This window comes from Ochotona curzoniae, unplaced genomic scaffold (genome assembly GCF_017591425.1).
Source record: "Ochotona curzoniae isolate NIBS_2020 unplaced genomic scaffold, NIBS_Ocur_1.0 scaffold_4506, whole genome shotgun sequence".
Lineage (NCBI taxonomy): Eukaryota > Metazoa > Chordata > Mammalia > Lagomorpha > Ochotonidae > Ochotona > Ochotona curzoniae.
In genome coordinates this window covers 47,742,150-47,767,334 of record NW_024467119.1, presented here as the reverse complement: position 1 = coordinate 47,767,334, position 25,185 = coordinate 47,742,150, and the positions used below count along the sequence as shown (strand labels likewise).

The window sequence follows — 25,185 nt, the reverse complement described above, 5'->3', positions numbered from 1 at the left end:
AAATAAGATGGAAAAGCGACAGAGAGAGGGTTAGATGAAGGACAAACAAGCTGTCTCTGAGGAAATCACTGCTAACTTGAGCTATGAAAGGCATGAGAAATCAGTCTCACACTTTCTGGAAACAGCTAATTCCAGGCAAAGTGATGGTTGTACAAATGCCCTGAGGGGTAAATATTCTTGGCATATTTGAAAGACTGTATGGAGAGAATGATGTTTTGATTGGAGTATAGTAAGTGAAGGTCAGAATGGAACCTGAGGAATTTAAAAAACAGAGCAGGAAACCAGGTCATAGTCAGGAATTTGAGATTAATGAGAGTCCCTGGAGGGAGAAGGGCTTTATGAATGCCTGTGACGTGTTGCATCTTGAATTCAGTTATGTCATTCAGACTTCTCTAGGGATAATGATTTCCGTGTGGCTAGAGTGCTATCAGATTCAGAGAGGTAGTCAATGCAGGAAAGAAGGCACTGGCTAGTAGGGTCACTGAGACAGAGAGAAATCTCCAATGACATACTATTTAGAATTAGAATGGAGAGAATGTCATGGACTATCCAAAAATGTATAATACAGCCCATATGAGCACAGACCAGTAAAAGGAATATCTCCAGGATTACTGGATGGGATATCTTCCCTCCAGAGTTGTTTTTTTTTTTTTTTCAAAAATGGTAACTAGACCAATGACTTTTCACCCTCTTATTTTATTATAGTACTTCCTTATAATAACTTTTTACACAATTTAAATCACTAAAGATTCACGACCTATTATTATAAAATACAACATACTTTAAAATGCATTCAAAAATGTGGGTGAAAGTGACTTCAAATTCAAGACACTGAAATGCATTCACATTTATTTTTTATTTCTTTAGGCAGATTATAACACCTGAGCTGTTTTTATGAGCAAGACATCTCAGTCTACACAGTAAGTTCTGCTATACATATTGGATTATTTGAGCAAGTTGTTTAATTGAACTACGGAATGAATTTCTGAAAGAAAATTATAGGAGGATGACAATTTCCAAGTCATATATTTTATTCACATTTGATTTGACTGTGTATCTGTGTGTGAGAGAGATTCTAAGTAGATATAATAACAGGTTCATAAAGGAGCAAGCTTCTGTTACTTACACTTCACACATTGAATGACATTATTGAAGAGCTTACATTGCGTTAAAAGTGGCAAGTATAAATCAAGGGAATACTTTATGCTTGGAGTATCTTACACATTGTTTTAGCTGGTAATTTCCACAGAGTGTTATGGGAGTCTGGCAGGCATCATGAACTTTGTAAGAACATGACCTTTTTCTCACCTCTCACTCTTTTGCTACTTCTTCAGTGTTAGTTAATGTTCTCACAGAGAAGTAATTGAACACTGACTGTTCTGTTAGGTGTAAAGTTCAATGACGAGAGATCTATAAGATCAATGATTGTAAACATGAACCTTCTGCTTTCCCCAGCAATAGGTAAAGAAATTCTGCTTGCATTTCCCTATTTGGATCATCTCCTATTTGGAGATTTGCAAATCTCTATTAAATTCAACTTATAGAAACTATCTATAAATAAGTAACAGTTGGAAAGGTTTCCAATGCTTATGTGACTAATTTGAATAGGATTTTATAAATCTGTTTATTCTTCATTTAAATAAAAGTCCCACAGGAAGGATGAGTATGTGGCACACTGAGTTAGGCTGATTGATACCTGTCATGTCTACATCCAAATACAGTTTCAAATCCTTGTCCTTCTGCTTCAAACTAAATTTTTTGTTATTGTACCCCAGAAGGCAGTGGGTGACGGCTTGAGAGCCTGAGTTCCTTGTCACACACATGGAAGACGTTCATGGGGTTAGCTTCCTGGCTTTAGTCTGGGCAAACCACAATGATGGCTGGCATCTCGAAGATATTTTGTCTATCTGTCTACCTCTGCCTTTCAAGTAAACAAATGCAAAACTAGAAAATATTACAAGCTTCATGGAAGTTCAATGGATCTGACAATGAGTAGCCACAGAAAATCAAAGCAAAATAAAACAAAATAATAATAGTCATTCTCATTAGTTATACTTTAAAGCATTTTTAAGTACTAAGGAAAGGAAATAAGGAATATTGGAATATTTATGTGTTAAATAGTTTGTCAAAGAGATAATGAAATCCAAATTTTGTGGCAGGACAAAAACTTGTAGACAAAGAAAGCATTCATTTTCACTTTCACCATTACAGATATTTTATCACTACCTCCAGCATGTTAATCAAAAGATTGATAGAGGAAAGTTCTTTCTATTTGTCCCAGTAGATTCACTGTTTGTATTGCCAAACCACTTAATTTTTAACACATTAAAATCCCCAAAGTAGATAAAGGAAGGTTGTTTCTCTTGCTAACATGCATATGAATAGGGTGATGTGGAAGTTTGCTGCTGAAAATTTATTTATGCTAAAGTGCTGTTTTACTGTCTTTCATTACATGCTTTGGGAAAACTAAACTATGCAGTTACATGATGAAATAGGCTTCTCCAATAAAGTATTGCTGCTTTTATTTATTTTTCTATGGAAATAAAACTTTAAAAAAACACCTCAATTCAGTCTTATAGATTTTGTTACGGTTTAGTAATCTATGGGAATTCAGATTGTATCCCATCAGGACCTGTAGCAATGGTGCATTGGAAAGATAGATGCTTGCACAATAACAGCAGTCTCTTATTTGAGAAGACATGGTTCAGGTTTAAGAGGCAAACAATCTGTTCTATTAGCAATGGCATGGCTTTCATTCTGAAGTACTCACATGTACATGCAATCTATTGCGGAAAATCAAGCAAAACCCACACAAGTAAAAATGAGGAACAGCAAAAAATTCTCTACTGCCTTATGCTCACCCCCATCCTGATTGCCAATGTGAACTGAAATAATGATATCATATGTAGTAGGACTGCATATCTTTGCTGACTTCAGATTTTACAAAGTTCCTGCTGTGAGTGTGAATCATTGCAGAAATGGTGATTCATGTCCTTTCCTAAAGGTTAGCCCTGCAAATCTTTAGGGGGGTGGAAATCAGATAAAGGAAAAAAAAAAGAGGTGACTGTAGGTCTTTCAGCGAGTGGAAATAGAATTTTCCACAATCTATACACTCTGCAGGGATCTGTTCTCACAGTTGGTGGTTGTTCTCCTGGGCCCTAAGCCCTAGAGCTTCTAATAGCACTAATTGCTTCAAAGTTCCTGTCTGGAGAACTGGCAGATTTCTCTGAAGTAAGAAAGTTAGAAGCTAGTTTCCCCAAAAGTAAATGCTGCTGGGGCACATGTAAAATCCTCCTATGACTGTGAGTTGATTATATCTATTAGGATTTATAAAGGAGTATATTTTGATGAAATGTATGCTTGCTTTGTTCTGCATGTGATATTGTCTGTTATAACATTGTTTAAGGCACAGCACTTGCAGGAAATCAAAAAATCATGAAACAACACTCAAATGTCTTGAAACAATAATCACTACTTGTTTATAATCTACTACAGATGGCATTTTGTTTGTAGTTTATCTGGTTGCAGTGCACATGAAATAGGCTTTGGGAATTACATGTAAAGTTCTGTATTATTTCAGCATTAAAAAGAACCCTTCAAAATTTGGTTGAGGCTATTTCATGTTGATATTTCTTTACCTTACAGATGCCTTTTCTTTAAATTCTTTAGGAGAGTTAACACTAATTCATAATGTACTGTACCTGTTATTAGAGTCTGAACTCAGAGATTGATATACATGAAGAAGGAAAGCTCATTAGGTAGACCAGGTGGATGAGAGGTCAGCACACAGCACACAGAGATATATATCATTGTAGTTCCATTACACACTGCTGTCAACGTCAAGCACACCACTTTTCCAGCACATATTTTTCGGTTGTTCTTGTCATTCACTTGAACTCGCAAGTGGTCAATAGATTGTGAGAAGGTTAGCAAGTGTAGGCGCTGCACTGAACTTTGGAAAATGTAGATGTTCTGATGCAAGGGACTATCGTTTTAAAGAATGACAATCTCTGAACCAGCCTCTTTAAACAATATCTGTCAAAGAAATTAAAGCATTATAAAGGTCTGTTTTATCTTGTTCTCTATATAGCATAAAATTAAAATGAGTGAAGAAAAATTAGATACAGTAGGATATGATCATTTCAAATTTGTAGAGTCATTGGTGACACCATTTGATGAAACTCCACACTTTTTTTATATTGTCAGTTGCTGCATATTTTATAGGATAGTGTGTCAGCTTGAATGATGGTGGGCTACCTAGTGTAAGCTGTTTCACCTCATACATGATTAAATTATATTTCTTCCTGTCTGAACAAAGATTATATTGAAAATACAGGAGCGATTTGGCACCAGGGAAATACAAGTTAGTATTTGATAAGTGTGGAACAGTGTAGGAAAATATCAATATGTGATAGGGTCATGAAAAGAAGTTAAGAAAAATAAGAGGATGTTATATGAATGTTAATCAGACAGATGCCTAGCTATTCACTTGAAATCGTTCAAATAGTGATCATGTTTTCAGTTCTGGGTCATTTAGAGAGAGCGGTTAGTGCTCAAGAAAATAAAAACTTCAAATTCCTTTCAGCTCACTTAATCAGAATACCTAAAAGACAATAATAACAGGAGTTCATTTGTGAGTCAAGATCTAACTATTTTAATCCACATATTCTGTTTAGGTTGGATTAGAAAATAACGCTGTTTGATGAAATGTGTATAACCTTGAGAACAGAATATATGTCTGAATGTTGGCATGAGTTAAAATTAAACTAGATATCCTGTTGAAAATCCATGCAGGTATATGTCACACGCATACACATCAGTGATATCAGTGATTTTTGACACAAAAAAAGATCCAGTTCTAATCTGAATGAAAACTAATAAAGCAATGTGAATTCTTTTGTTGGAATCTGAGCAATAAAAAAGGAAAAATGTTTCTTTTTTTTTTTGTCTGATATATGCCCTTTTGAGAGTTTTGAAAGTTATAAAATAAAATAAAATCCCCTTAGGACTTTTCAAGGTTCTTTAATTCAGCCTCCCTCCTTTAGGTAGATTCATTCTCAAGGTGACAATGTGTTTGTTGATTCTGTTTTAAATTACTCTAGAAGGGGGATTCTAGCATATTCCTTCATATACTTTTCCTACTTTCTATTAGTGATATCAGATACTTATACAGGAATGGACTACTAGATAAAACACAGATTATTCTTCTAAATGTGAAGACAATAATGCTTTCACTCTACCAGTGATGGAAAATAGCTTTATTGTCTGCATTTCCCAATGTATTGACCAGTAATCTCTTTTATTCTCATGATGCTCATTCTCATTTAACCTCATGCTTTAGTTTACATCCATAAATGTAGCTGAAAAGTCACCCTTTCCATTTTTCTCTCATCCTATAATTTTGTGGTAATTTGACATTTGTAAGAATGATTATAATGATCAATACTAAATTGACTTTATGTTTTTTATTTTACAATAAGGCACAGAAATAAATGTCTAGTTCCTAGTAATTTCAAAACAGCTATTTTAAAAGATTTAGTAATTTGGTTATTTGAAAGGAGGATTTACAGAGAGAAAGAGGAGAGGCAGAGTGAAGATATTGCTTCATTCCTGAAAATTCTGCAATGGCCGGTCCCAGTTGTTGCTGCTTGCTTAGGTACCTTGACAAGGAGTCAAGCGAAGTGGAGCAGCCAGGAGACAAACAAACTCCCATATAGAATATCCAGCTCCTGTGCCACAATCCCAGCTGAATACTAATGATTGTTGAGCATAAAAATCATCACTGCTTAACATAAAATAGGTAAATGACACTTATTACTGCAAAATTGCTTCTAGACATATTCAGTGGCAAGAAACAACACATTTTGAACCAGTCCATATTATTTTCTGTCACATTTAATTATCTTTATACTACATTTTTTCTTACATTTGGTTGGGGATTATATTATAAATGACTCCATACACAACTCAGATGGTTTCCATTATTCTGTGTTAAATTTCACCTTGCCAGACTTAGTCTATCATTTTGATACACTGAGGTAAAAGGGACATTAATTTTGTCATTACATGTGTTTAGTTTCATTGTCAGTTTTGTGTCAGATGGCTTTTTCCTTATTCAATCAGTGATCTACATATGAAAATCTTGATGTTAATGAAGAAATATCTTAATAACACCACTGGCCTCATGATGCAGTGGGTTAAGTTGCCAGTTGCAACTCTGTTACCATGTATGGATGCCAGGTTGAGTTTCAGCTGTTCCACTTCAGATCCAGCTCTCTGTTATTGCACCTGGAACACAGCAGAAGATGGTCCAAATCTTTTGGCCCCTACATCCTCCTCTCTCTTTCTCTCTTTTTTTTACTCTTCCTCTCTTCTCTCTCTTAAACTCTGCCTTTCAAATAAATAATGTAAATTTAAAAAATTCTACCAATAACATTCAAATCATAGAAAAACCATCTGAGGGAAACATCATGATACATAAATTTCTACAGCATTTATTTGTGTTAAAGTGTAGACAGTTAATTTTAAAAGGAATTTCAGTAGCCATTTATTCTTTAAATGGAGATCTGTTCAACTTACATGTTCTCACAAATATCATTTTTCCACATTCAGTCAAAAAAAAAAACCATGGCAGCTGAAATGATTCTACCTCTCAATGATCCCTTGGATATTGACATTTTCCCCAATAAAAATATGCTTCCTCATGAGATTTTTACTGATGCCTAAAACAATGCAACCGTGGACCTCTCTTTATGAAAGTCTTGCAAACATTCCTTACAATTAACATATATTAATTCATATGAATGTCTCTGAATCAGTGATCCTTTTTACTGTAGCAAAGAAGTGATGATTTGAGGAAAAGCGTGAAACAGAGAAGGCTGGATGTTAGCTTTATTTTTGTCTGTATGTTTCTTTTTCCCCACTATGTATTCTCATTGTTTGTCAGAATTTGTAGAACAGTCTAATTTGAAATATAATTAATCAAGCACCAATGTATAAGTTTTTTTGCCAACATTAATAAAATGAGCATTAATCATAGCCCATCACCTCTAGTGCCTCTCTTATCATAAAGGATATGTATAAAAAATCTCATTTTGATTTAATAAATTAGAGTTTCATTTCTCACTCCCTTTATGTTTACTGTTTCCCATCTTCATCAATTGCTTGTTTGATTCCTATATAATGTTACATGTCTGTTAAGATGTTGGATCTTACCTGCCAATTATGGGGCATACTTTGCCAAATGTTATTCAGATTATGGATATCAGGGTATTTGAGTAAGATTAACATTGCAATTAGTCTGATGTACATTACTTGCACTGGGTAAAGTGGTTTGGTATCCGTCTTGCACGATAAAGATCTAGATAGATCAATATGGTTAATGTAGAGTGAATGCCTTCCTGCCTGCCTTCTTATGCTGTATTTTTTTTTCCTGCCTCTGAATTTTAAGTGAACTGCTGGCTCATACTGAGTCTTGAGCTTGCTGGTGTTTGTATTGGAAATAAATCATAAGTTTTCTATGTTCCCAGGTGCTGAAGTCAGGGTAGAATTGCACGATCAGCAAGCTAGATTCCCTGGTTTGATTCATGTAAACAAGATTTTGGAATTTATCAGGTTCCAAGATTGTATGAACAGGCAAGTTCCTTAAATGCAATTCTCACTCTGTCCCTCCCCCTCTCTCTTTTTCTCTCTCACTTTCTTGCAGCACACATAATTCCATTTTTCATTGACCTTTTAGAAATATCCCCCATGTACATGCAATACACACACATGCCAACACATACACACACACAATGCTTCTTTTGACTTCTTTTTGTTCTCTTTCTCAGAGAACCACAAAAAAGCATAATCGTCCAGGTTATATATTTATCTAGCCACTTAACTAGTTATCCAGTGTCATCAGCAGCAATACACTCATCTACGCTTAATGTCACATAGGAGTACACATTTTATTGATCCTATTGACCAGCAGAAATCTTTTTAATGCATTTGGTATTTGCTACTTATCCATCTGTAGAACTAATCTCAAATTTGAGAGAAGGAGTAAACAGAGAGGTTTCCACATTTGCTTTTACTAACATTCATTTGTATGTCTCAATTAAAGAATCTTTTTAGGATGTTAATTGCATCTTTGAACTACATGGAAAAGATATCATATTTGAAATAAATACAGAATTAATGTGTGAATGCCTTTGAAGCACACACAATATTATTTAGTAGTTTTATTTTTAGTAAACACACAGTTTGAAAGTGAAATAGTTTTAGTTGCTCATACTCTTATAAAGCATTTTCCTTCAATTCGTTTACACATTTTCATTTTAATGCAGTGTCATATATATATACATATATATATTCCATCATATAGAATTCATCTTGTGTGTATGTAATCTAAAACAACCCATTTTAATATACCTGCAACTTAGCAGAAGAGACAATTTCACTATAGCATAACTTAAAGCATCTATTTTTTTTTCTGAGTATAAAAACTTCTTACATTGAATAATGTAGACACAGCAGAGGTCTTATTGTTTTCTATTTTGTGTTTCGCTGGAACATAAATGAGGTTATGATTTTCTATTGTCTCATATATGGATTCATTTCAGTTGGAAATTTAAGAAGTGGAAATTACTTCAATAATAACTAACATAAACCAACTATCATATTGTTACATCTTTATGTGTATATTTGTAACAAGAAATAAAATTACATGCTTTGAAAAACAAAAGTACACATAAGGGAAAACTTGCTAAATTCCTTTTTATTAAAAAAAGGCAGGAGAGATTTAAGAATTAGCAAAGATTACTCAAATATGTTAAGAAATTGCATGTCGATTAATTTTGATGCAGTTTTGCTCTTTGATTATATTTACAGACTGATGTAGCTGCATCTATTTGCTGCTTTTGCCAGAAGAAATCCCAATTTATAGAAAAAACACATACCATTGCTGAAATTATGAATGCTAATTTTTGCCTAAAAAATTACATATTGAGTGTACTACAATAGAAGCCAGATTTGACATGTTATAATAATTTCATTATTTTATTCAACACATGTTTCCTTTAATAAAGTTCTGATGACGTCAAATATCATGGACATAATATCTAATTTCCACATAGAATGGCTCATTTTTATTAAGCAGTTTTGAGAAACAGTTCTGAAAAAATTATAGCACTAAGTTTTTATTAAGAAGGAAACCTCTTAAATACCCAACCTACTTTTATGCTTCAAAGAAGCACAAAAAGAAAAACAAACTAAGTCCAAATTCAGCAGAAGAAAAATCTATTTCATTGTAATGGGGCATACAAACTAAAAAATCAACAGAAAAAGGGGCAACCATAGTGATAAAACAGGATAATCCGGTGTCCATGATACTGGCATCCTATATGGGCAATGATTCTAGTTCTCGCTGTTTTATTTCTGATATGGCTTCCTGTTTATAATCTGGGGATGATGGGGAGGGTGATCCAAATCCTTGGGTTCCTGCATCTATGTGGCAGATCCAGAAGAAACTCCTGGATCCCAGCTTCAGATTGGCTCAGCTCTGGCCATTGAAGTCATTTGGGTGTAAACCAGCACATGGAAGATCTGTCTCTCTCCCTTTCTCCCTGTAACTCTGACTTTCAAATAAAAATAAACAAATCATGAAAAAAGAAATGAAGGATACACTAAATTAAGAGTTGACTGCTTGAAGAGAGAAATAAAATTTAGCAATTTTTAATGAGATAAAAAAATAAAGACCACTGAATTAAGGGAAAAAAGAGGGGTGTTACAATAGAGAGAAAAAGAAAACAAAGGATATGGTAGTTGTCTGAAGTAGTGCTTAAGGAGATTTTGAGAACCTGCATCGTACATTGATATGTCTGGGTTCTAACTCCAGCCCTACTCATGATTCTTGCTTCATGTTACTGTGAGCCATGAGATGGGGCAGGTGATAGCTTAGCACATGGGATCTTTGTTGGAGACCCAGACTGTGTTTCGTGGCTGCTTAAGTTTGTCCTACTTATATCCACAGAAAGCCAGTGGATGGGGGATCTCTATGCGTCTATGTTCCTGTATTTCTGTGTGTCCCTCTGCCTTTCAAGTGAGAAATAAAAACAACTTCAAAACAAGGAAAACATGGAAATTGGCAAAAATTCTCTCTATAAAAAAAGACATGTCAGTGATCGTAAGGCAACATGTATCAACTCGACAATAATAAATTAGATGACCTAGAAGTACAACCTAAATTCCTATAAACATAAATCTTACCAATAATGAAAATTTCACAAAAATAAAAAAATGAATAAATTCAAACAGAATCTCCAATTAAAACCAAATACGTAAATGTCTATAGTAGTTAAATCTATGAATAATTTAAATAAGGTTTAGGGTCAATATTTCTGAACCTCCCAAAAATTGATGAGAAATTATTATTTCCATTGTATTTAAAAGACCAGCATTACCATGATAACAATGTTAAAATCAAAGATTATAAGTTGAAAATAAAGGCCAATATTTCTTGTGAATATAAATGCAAAACCCTCAACAAAATATTAGCAAGTGAAATTCAATAATACAGCAGAATGATCATCCTTACTATCAAGTAAGACATATCCTGCAGATGAATAAGACGCTGAACTTTATGCTAGGCATGTGTTTGCAAGCAATGAATCTCAACTGAACTTGAACTATGGTTATGCAACAAGGTGGAGGAATCCACCATGGGGGGAGGGGTATGGGAGGGGTGGGGGGGATCCCCAGCGCCTATAAAACTGTACTACATAATATAATGTAAGCAACAATAAAAAAAAAACAAAAAAAACCATGGATATATGAATCAATATATATGATATACATAATACACATGTTCATTTAAAGGCAACATGAACTTGACAAAATCCAGCATTTACTCAAGATAAAAGCCATCAAGCAACTAAATACTGAAGAAATGCTCCTGAACAAAAGCAAGACTTATTGTGACACTCCTAGAGCTCATATCATTCTTAATGGTTAAAAGCTGAAGTATTTCTTCTAAGACTACAGATAAGATTTTCTATCCTAAATACAGTATTACAAACCTTAGCCAGAGCAATTTTGCAACCAAAATAAATAAAAATCTTCCAAACTTGAAAGCAAAATGTTTAAATTGTCCCTGTTTGCAAATGAGAGTCTATATATCGATAATTATAAAAACTCTACCAAGAAAATCATATTGAAATGAACAAATGAATTATTGAGGTTGTAGTACACATTAAGATCAGTTCAATAGCATTTCCAGACACTCAGTAGCTATCCACGCAAGAAAAAAGAGAAGGAAATGAAGACATGCATACATAAACATATGTATACATGTATAGCATATAATCATAAGCACTAATATTTTGTATCGTGTGTGTGAAAGACTTGTTAAAACTATAAGACTATAAAACTATAAGACACTAATATAATAAATTACAAAGGAAAATAAACTGAAAACAAGGACATGTTTATGAGTTAGAAGAATTCATCTTAGTTAAAATGTCTATTCTACTCAAAGAAATTGACAGTATAATATGAGCCCTATCAATTATTTAATGATAGTTTTCAAAAAATACAAGAATAACCCTAAAATTTTTGTGAAGTCACAAATGACCTTAGAGAAATAGAGCTAAATTACGCCAGAAGAACAAATCTGAGGAATCATACCATCTTATTTCAAATGTATTAAATGTTAGGCAATTAAAAAAACATGACTCTTTCTTAAAAGTGGCTGAGAGAACAACAGAATAGAAATGACAACCTGGAAATGAATTCATGCATGTCTGGTCCATTAAATTTGGCAAATTTTACATCAACACAACGTGGGGAAAAAGTATTTTCAATACATGCTATTGGAAGCTGGATATCCACATGTTGGAAAAAAAAAATGGAAACTAGAACTTGAGACCTGCAGTAATCCAATTGTTATCAAGAAAGAGATATAAAAATATTATTGATGTTTTGTAAGTTCTAAAGTATAAACAGCATGCATAGATAAGTGAATCTGCATCAAACTGAAACTCTTCTGGATAAAAAAGGAAGCAATCAATAGAGGGAAGAGAAACCTATGCATTGGGGAAAAGGAAATACTTCATAACTTCATTGATTTTACTCATATGGGGATTCTAAAATTTTGAGATCATAGTTGCATGATAGAATGGTGTTTTGTAGAGACTAGAGAGAACTGGTAGAGTGATTGTATGAAGCAACTCTGCAGGCATGTTGTAAAGGAAAGAGGAGTAACTGTAGTTTATACTACGTGTGTTCTTGAAAAACACTGAGAGCAATTATAAGTCCCCACTACAAACAATAAAAATGATTTGAAACAATAAATATGGGAAACTTTTTAATCTAATCATTATTGCTGTGTATATCATGATTTATGAAATCTTAATTTGCAAATTATTCATTAATAAACCTGAGGTGATAAAGAACCAGCTTGGAAAAAGAAACAAAAACTGAATGACATATCTTTTTTTCTGCTAGAAGTAATTTTTAATGAGCCACGTTACTATGTAAAATCACAATCTTCTAACCATATATAGCAAAGAATTCAATATCCAAAGAGTTGAGTTTTATCAAAAAGGATTGCGTATGCCAGTTTGAATCCACTATCAGTAAGGAGACTCTTTGAAAAGGGAAAGTAAGATGACTAGCTTCAAAGAATGAACGCGTAATTGAAAACATTCATATTTATTGTAAAATGTGTAAGTGGAATACATACTGGGTTTAAGAGGATTGTCAGAAAAAGTTCTCCTCCTCTGATACTTTTATCCAGTTCTTGAGGTCCTCCTGGATACTCTTTGTAGAAAATAGTGTGAGTGAACAACCCACATGTCTGCCGAGGGAGGACCTGAGACAGAGGAAAACAGCATGTTCTGATTCACACTAAAAACCCAACCAGTATCTTATAACTTGTGTCCGAAAACTACCGTTTCCTATTCAGGTTTCTTGATTGCTATGGCCAATATCTTGTTCTAATCAAGAGAATCATGTAGATATATAGTGAGTTGCCAAATTAAAGCTATTTCACATGAAAGTTGAATAATTTCCATTCACTTCTATAATCCACTAGCTCAGTTATGTTTTTTAAAAAAAGCCTTCTTTGGGTTGATTTGATAATAATTCTTCAATGTATCATTGCCTATGCTGTTAGTCTACTCACTGTCTGGGCTTCTGAGATCCAAACTTGCACTGAATTCAAAGCAGTGAGTTTTTATCACCTCCCTTTACATTTGTTTATCAACACACTGAATTTAACCTTTATCATAGCAGTAGTGAAATTATGTAATGATTGCTACTGGCATATTTTGCCATTAATTCTATCATAAATCTAGAAAGATTCTCATGAAAACGTACATTAAATTTAAGGTAAATGAATGCATGCAATAAAAACTATAGGAAAATGTTCATTTCATTATCTATGGAATTAATAACATGAAAACTATATACTTGCACTTCAATTTGAAAACATGTGTATTCTTATTAATATGAACTAATAAACAATGATTATATCACTATCAGTTAATGCATCTGTGAAAAAATATATACCTCTCTTTTTGGAGTACACAAGAGAGAGGGAATGGAAACAAACAGTATTCCAAGATACTTTTGGAGATCTGAAAGTCAAAATAAACCAAGAGGATACATTTAGCTAGGAGATTCTGTTTGCCCTATTTGGTCTGTTACTGATGCAGTGATTTGAATGATATTTCTCTGAGCCTTGGAACTCCACTCTACACATCTTCCTCTCTTACAACAAGAGAAATGGACACCATGAAATTCCTTGGGAGAATAATACACTACTGAGACAAAAATCTCAATCCCATAACTCCAAAGAATGCTCTGTGCAAAATTCATTTCCATTATTTCTCTTTTGCCTTGAACTCCCCAAAGCCATTGCATGGCTTAGAAAAAATACAAAGTATGAGCAGTCATCACCATAATATGATAGAAATTTGTAGCACTCATCTAAAAGTCTGGAGGTACAACCTTAGAGATAGTGGCCACTTGTTTTCATTTCTTGTGTGGATTTGATACACCTTCTCCACCTAACAGCAGAATGTGCTCACCATGATGCTGTTGTGAATGAAACCCTTCCTGTACCGTGCAGGTTTCAAATGTGGATACTCTTCAGTGCTGGTGACCTGAATGCCCCAGACCTTCTTCCAAGCTGCATAGAGCTGAATGTGAACTGGGTAGACCCCTGAGTGATGGGGTGCCACAGCATAGCCCATGTTGATTGGTATTCCATGTTCCTGAAAGAAGTCAGAACAACACCATGATGTTTTAATTCAATTAAAACTATTTTTGCAAGAATCTATTTAGTACACACTGAACACTACACTAGGTAGTCAATGAGCAGCACAGAGTCTATAATCTCAACAGTTTATACTCCTACACAAACTGGAGGATATAATTGACATAGGATTTACTTTGGCCATGTGGTGTGTGACTAAGATGAATTTTGAATTTGGACACAGTATGTTTCAGATGAAGCGTCAAAATGAACTCGGCTTGAGATAAGTAGCAGGAGAAGGAAAGGCACCACTTGAGCAAGTGTCTATATTTGAAGATGAAAAATATATATATGTGTGTGTGTGTGTGTGTGTGTGTGCATGCGCTTGTACATTGAAGAAATCTAAAAAAGTTAGTATAAGCATTTAGTGATGAATGATTCAGTTAAAGTGAAGTATTTGGTTCCCAGTCTAAGAGAATAGTGTAGATAGGGAAGCTCACTCCGCATGGAAGGTTGCGATCTGCTGTTTTTTTTTTTTTAAGATTTATTTATTTTTATTGCAAAGCCAAATATACAGAGAGGAGAGACAGAGAGGAAGATCTTCAGTCCCATGATTCACTCCCCAAGCGGCCGCAGCAGCTGGAGCTAAGCCAATCCAGGAGCCTCTTCCAGGTCTCCCACGTGGGCGCAGGGTCTCAAGGCTTTGGGCCATCCTCGCAGGGAGCTGGGTGGGAAGTGGGGCTGCCTGGATCAGAACCAGCGCCCATATGGGATTCCGGGCAAGCAAGGCGAGGACCTTAACCATGACACTATCACACCGAACCCTTGTGATCTGCTGTGTTTTGAACGAAGGATACAGTGACAACACAACAGGATGAATTGTGAGGGGGAAATGAATTGAATATGTACTTAGGGAAATGCTTGTTTGGCACTAAGTAGCCAAAAATGGGTAAAAAAAAAACAACACTACTGGTGGGCACTTTGAAGGACAGGTAATTAATGCTCTGCAAGAGGCTAGGTAAGGGAAAGAGAAAGGCTGAGTTTCTCACTTGAAATTTAAAAACTCATTTTAGCTTTTGTTTGTTTGTTTTTACAAAACATACCTTGCTTTACAACTAGAAGCTCACCTTAGAAAAAGCAGTTACCCACAAAAGCATATATAAATTTATAACACGAATATGAGGAAACTTGTCAAAGAATGGTATTGTATTGCTTGTTACATGAAATTGAATTTTGGTGTTCTAATTTCTGCTTTTTTATATTTCTCCCCTTAAAGGCTTATCTGCTTTACAAAGAGTCCTTGTAGGACAGAATCTCATCAACTGGAGTTATAAATGGTAGTGTACAGCCATATGTGAAAGCTAACTGAATCAATAAACGGACCACAGAAGTGTTAACTTGACGATTGTCGTTTTTATTTTCTGCTGCCTGGTATACAGCATACGGAAAAAAATCAGTCCAGTACAATAAGCAAGCACTGAATGGATCACACGTCTACAGTGCTTAAGCCATATGCCACACTCCACTCAAAAGATGGGCCCTAGATATTTCACAAACCTCCATCATTCTTCCTTTCGTGGAATGACTGCTACCGTGTAGCAAAATTCCCCTCTTTTTCATCACAGCGATGTGTTTTCTAACATCCATTACAATAAATAACTCTGTATAAGGGCTGAATTATGAAATCAGTTCTGTAAAATGAGCTGAAGTCTTTAGCTAAGCACTAGGGAAAATTCATGTCTTGGTGCGCCAAAGAAAAGCACTTTTTCACAGCCGTTTATATCGTCAATAGAAGGCAAAGTTGGAAAAGTTTAGAAACAAAATTGGTTGGAACAAGATACTAATGCTGTTACGCTGAGATATCACTAGAAAACAGGTGTTAGAAAGAGTTAGTTCTGTCTGGTTTGTTTTGTACCACCAATGGATGGTTCAAAGTGTCCTCAGGATGGGTACTCCTGTGGAATCAAGGCTGAAAGGATGTGTCTATGTCAAATATCGGATCCTGCCTCAGAACAACAATCTAGGATCAAGATTTTCAACCTCCTCTGGCTGGTAGAGAGTCCATATAAATGCCTAGGAAATATTCCTGATTCAGAGGAAAACGTCATTTTCTTATTGCTCTCTAAAGTGCTTATATTGATGTTATATAAATCTCATTCTATGTTCCAATAAGAAAATCAGCAGTTCACATAGTCTTTCCTAATCACTTTGACAGTCTTCATTTTGTACTGCTGTATTATTGTATTTTAAAGTTGAGGACCACAATGCTGGAAAATATGTGATTGTTCTAGGATTAAAAACATGAAAATAAAAATCAGCAAATGGAATTGAGATATCAATGATATCTCTTTAAACAAACATATAAAAAGATATCTCAATTCTGTCAGATACAAAATGAATTGTAGAACTTTCATAAAAAATACAGAAAGGTAAAAACAATTGATTTGGTGAGCAGGAAAGAAGGGACAGTAAAATGATTTTATGATATTTATTGATTTTTGAGAGGCTCAGTGTTATATTGGTCATAAGATCATCTTATTTGACTGCTAGAGTTCAATCACAATAGTAAATCACACAGGACAATTACAAGTTTACACTTTCTCAGTCTAAATGACCACATAAAGTGACAACACTTTTTATTATTATTATCATCAAGGGCATTACTGGATAGAAAGTTTCAATCTTTACTGTACAGAGGTTAAAACCCATTTTATCGAGACTTTACCAATTTAAAGCATGAGCCACATATTCTGTTCAAAGATGACGGAAGTTACAAAATTCAAAAGGCTTTTAAAATCAAATGCAAGAACTATTTGAAACACATGAAGTATATATGTGACAGGATAAACAAAGACATTTAAACGTGACTTCTGTTACCTACAAGAAGGAAAATGTTTATAAGAGAAATTCTATTATATTTAATTAATGCCATTACCAAGAAAAAAAGGGCAGTTTGACTACATCTAATTTTTAAACTTCCATTAAATCCCTATCAGTTTAAGGGGAGCAATAATGTGGTGACTTAGAGACAACTGAAAAAATAATAAAATTTTTAACAAGTAAAAGAATATGCTTAATGTATTTATTATAACATTTTACATTTAATATAGTAATAATAGCAGCTGAAAAGAATTAATTTCATGTCTCTTTGATCATCTCCGATTGTATCTACTTGTAACTGGGTAGTACCTGAGATCAAGAGTGTTTTCATGTGTGTATGTAATGTGAACCTCATTAAAAAATAACATGAGAGGTACTAAACATAGTACAATGACAATAGCGAGGATTGGAGCAAACTTGTTCTTGTGTTCACTTGTGTTTGAATTAGAATTATACTTAATTCCATAGAAGTCATAGGCATTGCTTTTGCGTTTTCTCCTTTGCACTTCCCCTTGGTTAGTGATGAAAAGTACTTTGCTTTGAAAAGGGAATTGGTTTTAATATATTTCTGAACTGGAAAGCCTATTGAACTCATTGTTTTGTCTTTTTTCTTTTTTACTTGAGGAGTATTAAAAGCCAAACAAACAAAAAAGGTACATTTTCAAATTCGTATGTAGTTATTTTAAAACAAACAAGATTGAGTCAATTGGAAATACTCAGAACAAATTGGTGAGGCTAAGGGAAGCCTAACTTAAATTTTGGTAGCTTCCATCTCCTGCTGTTGGCATGTCTGATCTTCAAGACAAAAGTCTATACTTCTGCAGCATTTGATATCCATTTTCAGGGCAACATTGGAAGCATACTAATTCTGTCACGGCTACAACGATAGTGCCAGAAATGGTAGCTTCCCTTGGGATTGGAATTGGGTCTGTGAAACCCCATGGGAAGACATCCTAGAATCTGCTCCATCAGCCCTTCCAAAGTTTTTGGAAACACTGAAGTCACTGGATAAAATTCATCTTGTTTAAAATAACTTAAGGAAGTTTCTCTTTCTAGCTCATTGATATGACTGACAGAGCTGCTCTTTGTTCTTTCTAATGAGCTTAAATATTTAAGATGTTCAGTTGAGATCTCTACTGGTTCTCATTGTTGAGGAAAAGATTACTAAAGACCTTTGCAACATTTCTCAAAAACAAAACAAAACAAAACAAAAAAAACCAAAACTGGTAAATTAAAACATAATTGGCTGGATACTGTTGTGGTTATAGCCCTGGATTTTTCATGAAACTTCAATAATGGAAATAGCAGTACAACTCAGCAATCAGGTAATTACATCTTAAATTCTTGAGTTTGGACTTAAAAGCATTTGAATTTCTCTTAAATATAACAGTTATTTTTAATTTTTAAGCACTTAGTTGGCAGTGATTTTAGAATTGAAAGGATTCCAGACAAGACATAAACCATTGAAAGCAATAAACTAAAACAATGATTATTTTGAATAAAATGAGTACCTGGGATACATTTGCCTTTGAGTATAAGTTAAAATCTTTTATTACATATTTTGCATTTTATTTATTTTATGTAAGAAGCAAAGACACAGATTTCTCATCCATTAATTCATTCCCTAAATCCCTCCCGGTCAGTTACGCAACCTGGGTATCTTTTCTGAATGAAAAGGATTCAACTTTCTGAGCCATCAGTTGGTACTACTCAGGGTGTCTATAGTACCGAATAAAGTGATATGATTTTTTGGAGAAAAAAATCTTTGCTCCAATGTATTGATTTTGATGACCATGGTATCTTGGTGCCATAATGCTTCAGTACTCCTCAGTGAGAAAGCCATGACCTACTAAGTTCCAGGGTGACCTGTAGGTGTCTTGGGAAGCAAAAAAGAATCACATAAAATTCAAAAACTGATGAAGGGGGGAGAGAAGAGAAAGTGAGTGAAGCTTTCATCTTGAAGCTCTATTGTGATCTGCTACTAACAATGGGACAAAGAAAGAAAAATGGGATGAGGAGGACTTTGCTCGTTGGCGTGTGGGAGTATGCATGAAGATCCCTATACAGAGTTGGGAGAAGAGCCAAATAAATGACTTTTTCTCTGCTATTATGACTCTATCATCGCATTCCATGATGTTTGGAAACCAGCCTATAATATATCTGGGATGATCTCACATCTTCATGTTTAGCAGAGTATCTGTATCATTGCTAGTATTTTATATAAAAATTTAAGGGAAAACATAGATAAATGGCAATACACATATAAAAATTTAATAAATCAATATAAAAAGAATGTAAATGAAATGATTGCATCAACAAATGCACTTACAACAAAGTAAAAATTCACGAAGCAGTATCCTTTTGAAAGTTAAGTATTGATTTGTCCTTCTAAATACACAACTTCTAGGAAGTGATATTGGTGACAAAGAGACTAGATCTCATTATCTATTTTTTTTCTTCTAACAAGAACTTGGAATCATACTGTCAATTTTGTAAAGGATGCTAGAGTCATTGATTTTCTACTGTTATTTGGCACTTAAATTGTCTTCTGTTTTCATAAGTGATAAAAAGCAATGACTATTTGACCCTGGAAATTGGTTGGGTCAGCCTTGATGCTTTTTGAACTGCAGCCTAGTGAACGATGACAAATCTCTGGGGAGCTCTGTGTTACACTTGGATTTTTCTTTGGAGAAAGAAGTAGCACAGCGATGGTATTGCCTCCAAGTGTTGAACTATCATAACCTTTTAAGTAGAGCTATTTTGGGCAATTGTAACATATCCTTTTGATATTCCTGACCCTTAGGTACTTTACTGCTTAAAGTGAACTGAGAAACTAAGCCAGTCTTCACTCATTTTGTGCATAATGTACCATTTGAGAATAAAACTTTCACACTGTGAACTTTCTGTACACAAAAGTCTTCACTGACAAAATATGTGACACTTTTTAACTCATTAATTATCTTTTAATGCTAATTTACATATTTATTATTATATGTCATGACGTACCAGTTTCCTCATAGATGTTTAAGATACAGCTATACAGATAATTGGCAAAAATCCCTGTCCTCATAGAGTTTATCCATTAGTGGTATAAGACAACAATTACACAAAAGACTCAAAAGTAAGAAATTTGTATAATTTAAAGATAGTGAATAGCAGCACTGTTGGTTTTTTGTAAGAGATGTGGCTGGAGATAGACAATTATAACTACTGGCGATTATAACTACTAATGTGTGAGTGGGCTGCTGAGGGTGATGGAATGAGCAGAACCAATTCTGGCAGGTACACACAAGAGTCAGGTCTGGGATCATTTCAAATGAGATTTCTTTGAGGGTCCTCCCAAATAAACCTCTGGACTCAGAACTCCAACCATGGGGAGAGTGGTAGGATCTGTGGTATGCATGTACTGGAACTGGGCGTCCTCAGTGGCTTAGAAGAAGCAGTGGATGACATACCCAGATGCACATGGAGAATTTGACAGTCCATTGGAGCCTGTAAAAAACATCTGGTACCATAGCAGAGGAAGGAGGGCAGAACAAATAGGTCAACTACTCCAGTTAAGCTTGAAAGCACATTTCTGAGCAAATGGAAACTTAAAGGTGAACTACATCAGCCAATGGACCTTGGAAGGATTTCCTCATCCTTAGATCCTGAGACTGAAAGGATTTCAGAACTACTGAACCAACTTGAGCAGAACCCTCAGAAATACTCCACACTGGGGGCCCTGAAATGACATTTGGCCATTCCAAATTATTGGGTACTGAAATGTCTGGGAGGCTAGGTGTGGCTTTTCTTATCATCCCCCTTCTACCATACACAGGGAGAAGAAAAAGAAAATGTGGAAATAATGGTCACATCTACTTTGTCCTCATCCTTGACATTTCCCACCCTAATCAACTTTGCAAATGTCATGAAAAATAAAACTTTAAAAATAGTTAATAGATCTGTAGAAAAAAATAAGACAGCACGACTGGAATATTAAAGAGATTACTTGCCAAGGGTTTTGAGGTTAAGGTAATATTTGAATTAAGATCTCTAAATATGAGGGACTGAGGAATATGGATAATCTGGGAAATATCATTTAATGCAGAGAGGAGAGCACTTATACTCTCATGAGTTGAGAGAATCCTGGCATTGCTGAAGAAAAGTCAAAATGCCTCTTCATATGGAAAGTGTTAGTAAAAAGAGTAGCAAAAGATGATACCAAGAGGCAAATTAACCCCAAATCGTCTTACAGGTTATTTGCTCAACATCCTAAAGGGGAATCAATCATGTGAGCATGAGGCACCACTAACATAGCCATGTGTTGTTAGAGGTTGCACAATCAAGCATGATTGAAAAGAAGAAACACATGAAGATATTTTAGGTCCTTACATGTCACTGGAAGATATTAGTGTTTACACTGACCAAAATGGGGGCTATTAGAAAGTTTTGAGTAAATAGATGATGTCATCAACCCTTTCATTGAAAATATATTGTTTGCCTTGTTGAAAACTGAATGAAAGAAGGCAACAAATAATGTAGGAGTTAGTTAACAGACTATAGACTTGCCATCTTCCTAGGCAAGGGGTGAGGGTAACAGGGCTGGTTTGAAGTGAGTTTGTTTTTATGTAATCTGAAAGTACAGCATAAAAGATTTGATGGTAGATTGAGTTTGCACATGAGAGAAACAGAGCAATTGGAATGACAGAGTTCACACCAGCTCAGATAGGAAAGTTAAACATTTAGTGCAGAAAGCAAGAGGGCATGTTATGTTTGAAACTAGAAATTCAGTTGAATATATCAGGTAGAAAGTCAAAAACAAGTTTCATATTGAGAGTGGAGAGCTTAGCTACTCAAAATATGGATTTTATATAAAACCATGAGACTCATTGATATAATCAACAAAATATGCATGAATGGAAAAAGGTTACATCAATATTAAGAGGTCAGAAGAGTGACAATCAAGTAGAAGTCTATATCAAAAACTATTGCAAGGGAGATCAGAGAAATACCTCACAACACAATGTAAATCATGAACAAAACTAATTCAAGGAATGTGAGGTCAGTTTGTCAAATGCTGCTGATAAGAACACACTAAAGGAGAGCTAAGAACTGCTTGTTAGGTTAAACACTGTCTTTCAATTGAAAAAGGAAGAGAGCAGTTTTGGTAAGTCATGAATGACAAGCTCAACATAGTGTGTTTTAGAGAAATATATAAAATCTATTCACTTTATATAATTGGGAGAGAGAGAGAGTGAAAGAGAAAAGGAGACAAAACTGAGATAGTTACAACAATGATTGCAAGAGGTTTCATGGCAAAGGAGAGTCTAGAATGTTGCTGTAGGTGAGGGGAGTACTAAGCAGGGGAACTAATGACAGAAGAGGGCTAAGGACAGGTGTAAACTTAGTGGTTAAGAGAGCCATTTCCCATATCTAAGAACATGAGCTATTTCCTGATCAGTTCTAGCTCTGGTTCTGGCTCAGGCTCCTAACTCCAGCTCTCTGCCAATGCAGATTTTAGGAGTCAGGGGATGATGACTTAAGGAATTGGGTTTCTACCATCCACATGGAAGAACTGTGACATATGGTAGAAATTAGGTGCAAGTGAATGTGTGAAACAATGGTCAAGAAAAATAGGGCCATAAACAAACTAAGGCATTCAGTGTATTTGCTGGATGACATTGAGGGCACAGGGAAGGTCCATAGTAAGGGTTTAAAGTGAGAACAATCAGTAGTCCCACTCACTTTCATTTCAGCTGTTTAATAGATTGAACTTAGGTTGAGGCTTTACAGGGAGACTGTGGAAACAAGAGGAGTGTTAGAGTTCAGGAAATATTCAGGGGGATATCTATGAATACTCATTCTTAAAATAAGTTAAATAAGAAGGAAATCAAGGGACCCTGAAGCGTGAAGGGAAGAAAAGGCAAGGTAGCACAATATCTCAGGAAACACAGTTACATCCCAACATTATAATCATTATTATTGCCTCTGATACCACTATTTCCTGACGGAATACACTAGCAAAAGAAATAAAGATATTAGCAGTTAGACTTTCTATGTTAGCCAGTAAAATTATAAAATTCACAGTTCATAAATGTGCTGAGCCAGAGGAAAACAAGAATGGTGTGTGAGTTTATATGTGTATAGACAAGTGGAAGAGGCCTAGTTTTCTGGTTCTGAACATATAGGTTGGGATCATTAATCCAAAGGCATAACTTTGAAAACACATGAGATCTGCATAAACTATCACTTGTTCTTAGTAGTGCAACATTTTTAAATGTCATTTTTATGTCAAGTTGAGATTTTCCTTTGGAGGCATTTCCTCTTAATATGAGATTAACATATTTATGGAAAATCTATTTTAAACATTTGGTGTACGTAGGAGTTATCCCTCTGTCACTCCCCTTTCGTATCTGAAAAACACCAAGTATTTTCACATTTTTTTGATGCATTGACTTCCTGTACCATCTCTCAGTTATAATGACTAATATCTATGTCTGTTTATGGTCTTGTGGGATGTCTACCATATGGAGTCCTATTCATCAGGCAATAAGTAAGTTTATGTTAATAAACATATTTGCCTACTTAAAATAACTTAATAATTTCATTTATTTTAATGAATAGTTTTAATTATCATATTTTTGTAGCCATGCTATCATGTTGTAAATTAAGATCACACTGTCTTATTATTTCCATTTTGCTGCATCATGCTGAAATGATGTCCTATTTGAAAACAAAGCATTAATTCATTTCAAGCCATCTAGTGCTCCAATATTATTACCTAGTTTTAATGCTCTCCACTGTCAACTTGTTTGAAAACAATTTCTCATATTCTCATATCACTCAAGTGAGTGCAGAAATGACTAGGTATCTGAAGTGTCAGCTAAAAAAAGATAACCATGGGATGATGAAAATGCTCAGCTATTTTAATGTTGAAATGATTTTTCAAACTCAAAAAGGCAAAAGAGAAATAGAGAAAAGATGTAATCAACAACAGCTTCATGGGATCATTCATTTGGGATGAGCTGTATTCATTATAGAAAGAGTTAAATAACACCATCTTTTCACAGCTTTAAGTCCTTGGTTCTTGATCATTTTATAGCCATTTAATTACTAAAAATATGCTCTTTCAAAGAAATAGTTAAATTAAAATTTGTCAATGATAGTGAAATATAGTATTATATTCCAAATATATTATTGTAACTATATCACTGATCTTTCTGAGAATCTACTCATAAAATTGCTAGTTACAACTGGTCAAACAGACAGGAAAATGTTGGACCATTGTGCTTTAGGGAATTTTTTCACATAAATAATTTTTGAGTGGCTACAAATTCTAAAATAGAGTGAGAGAGGTCTGAATGTAGAAAAATCTCTAACCCAATTAAGTAAGAAATGTAAGAATAAGTATTACATTTGATTAAATGAGCAATATGTTCAATGTTTGTGCCAGAAAAAATGGAAACAAAAGGAAAAAAGTTGATTCTGAAGGACAGCTTTTTCTTTTTTCTGAGTAATAGTAAATCCAAAGAAAGATTGCTGGTGTTGGCTTGGTAGTTCAAGAATGTGAAGCCTATGCACTCTGATTGTCCTGATTTTTTCTTGATAGTTTTCAGTAGATATTAGCTCCTGCCAAGCAAACAGGATATTATACGTGAGAAAAAGTGAAAGTAAAGGCTGGACGCATCATCACAATTGTATCTTCTTTCCTGATTTCTTGCTGGAAGCCCCATTCCATGGGTTTGATTATATTTTTTCTAGCCAGAGTTTGGCAGCTCTCTTCCAAAAGTGAGATATCAAACCTTTTAGCATACTCAAATGATGTCTTCATTCAGTTATGAAGGACAAGAAAAATGGACATTTGATGGACATTTAGAAGTGATGTTCAATGAGCAAAGATGTGTGTACACTAAAATGAGAAGGTAGGAATGAATTTTCCCATGCCATGTTGCTAAAAAGAGTAACACCTGATCCATACGAATGCCATGCAAGCATAGTGATGGAGGAAGTTACAAGAAAGCAACCAGTTACAACACATTATTTAGGAAAATGGAGAATTATATAGGAGGCTTGCAATGCAGTATTTC

General features: G+C 34.6%; 1 protein-coding gene across 1 annotated transcript in view; it reads right to left on the bottom strand.

Annotated features, from left to right (window-relative positions):
- NDST4 (N-deacetylase and N-sulfotransferase 4) overlaps positions 1-25,185 on the bottom strand; it is a 244,325-nt gene that overhangs the window by 77,357 nt on the left and 141,783 nt on the right. Inside the window, exons 5-6 of the mRNA XM_040966876.1 lie at positions 14,070-14,255; positions 12,722-12,850 (exon numbers count right to left, since the gene is read on the bottom strand). Coding sequence (XP_040822810.1) covers positions 12,722-12,850; positions 14,070-14,255 — 315 coding nt within the window. The remainder of the gene's footprint in view (positions 1-12,721; positions 12,851-14,069; positions 14,256-25,185) is intronic.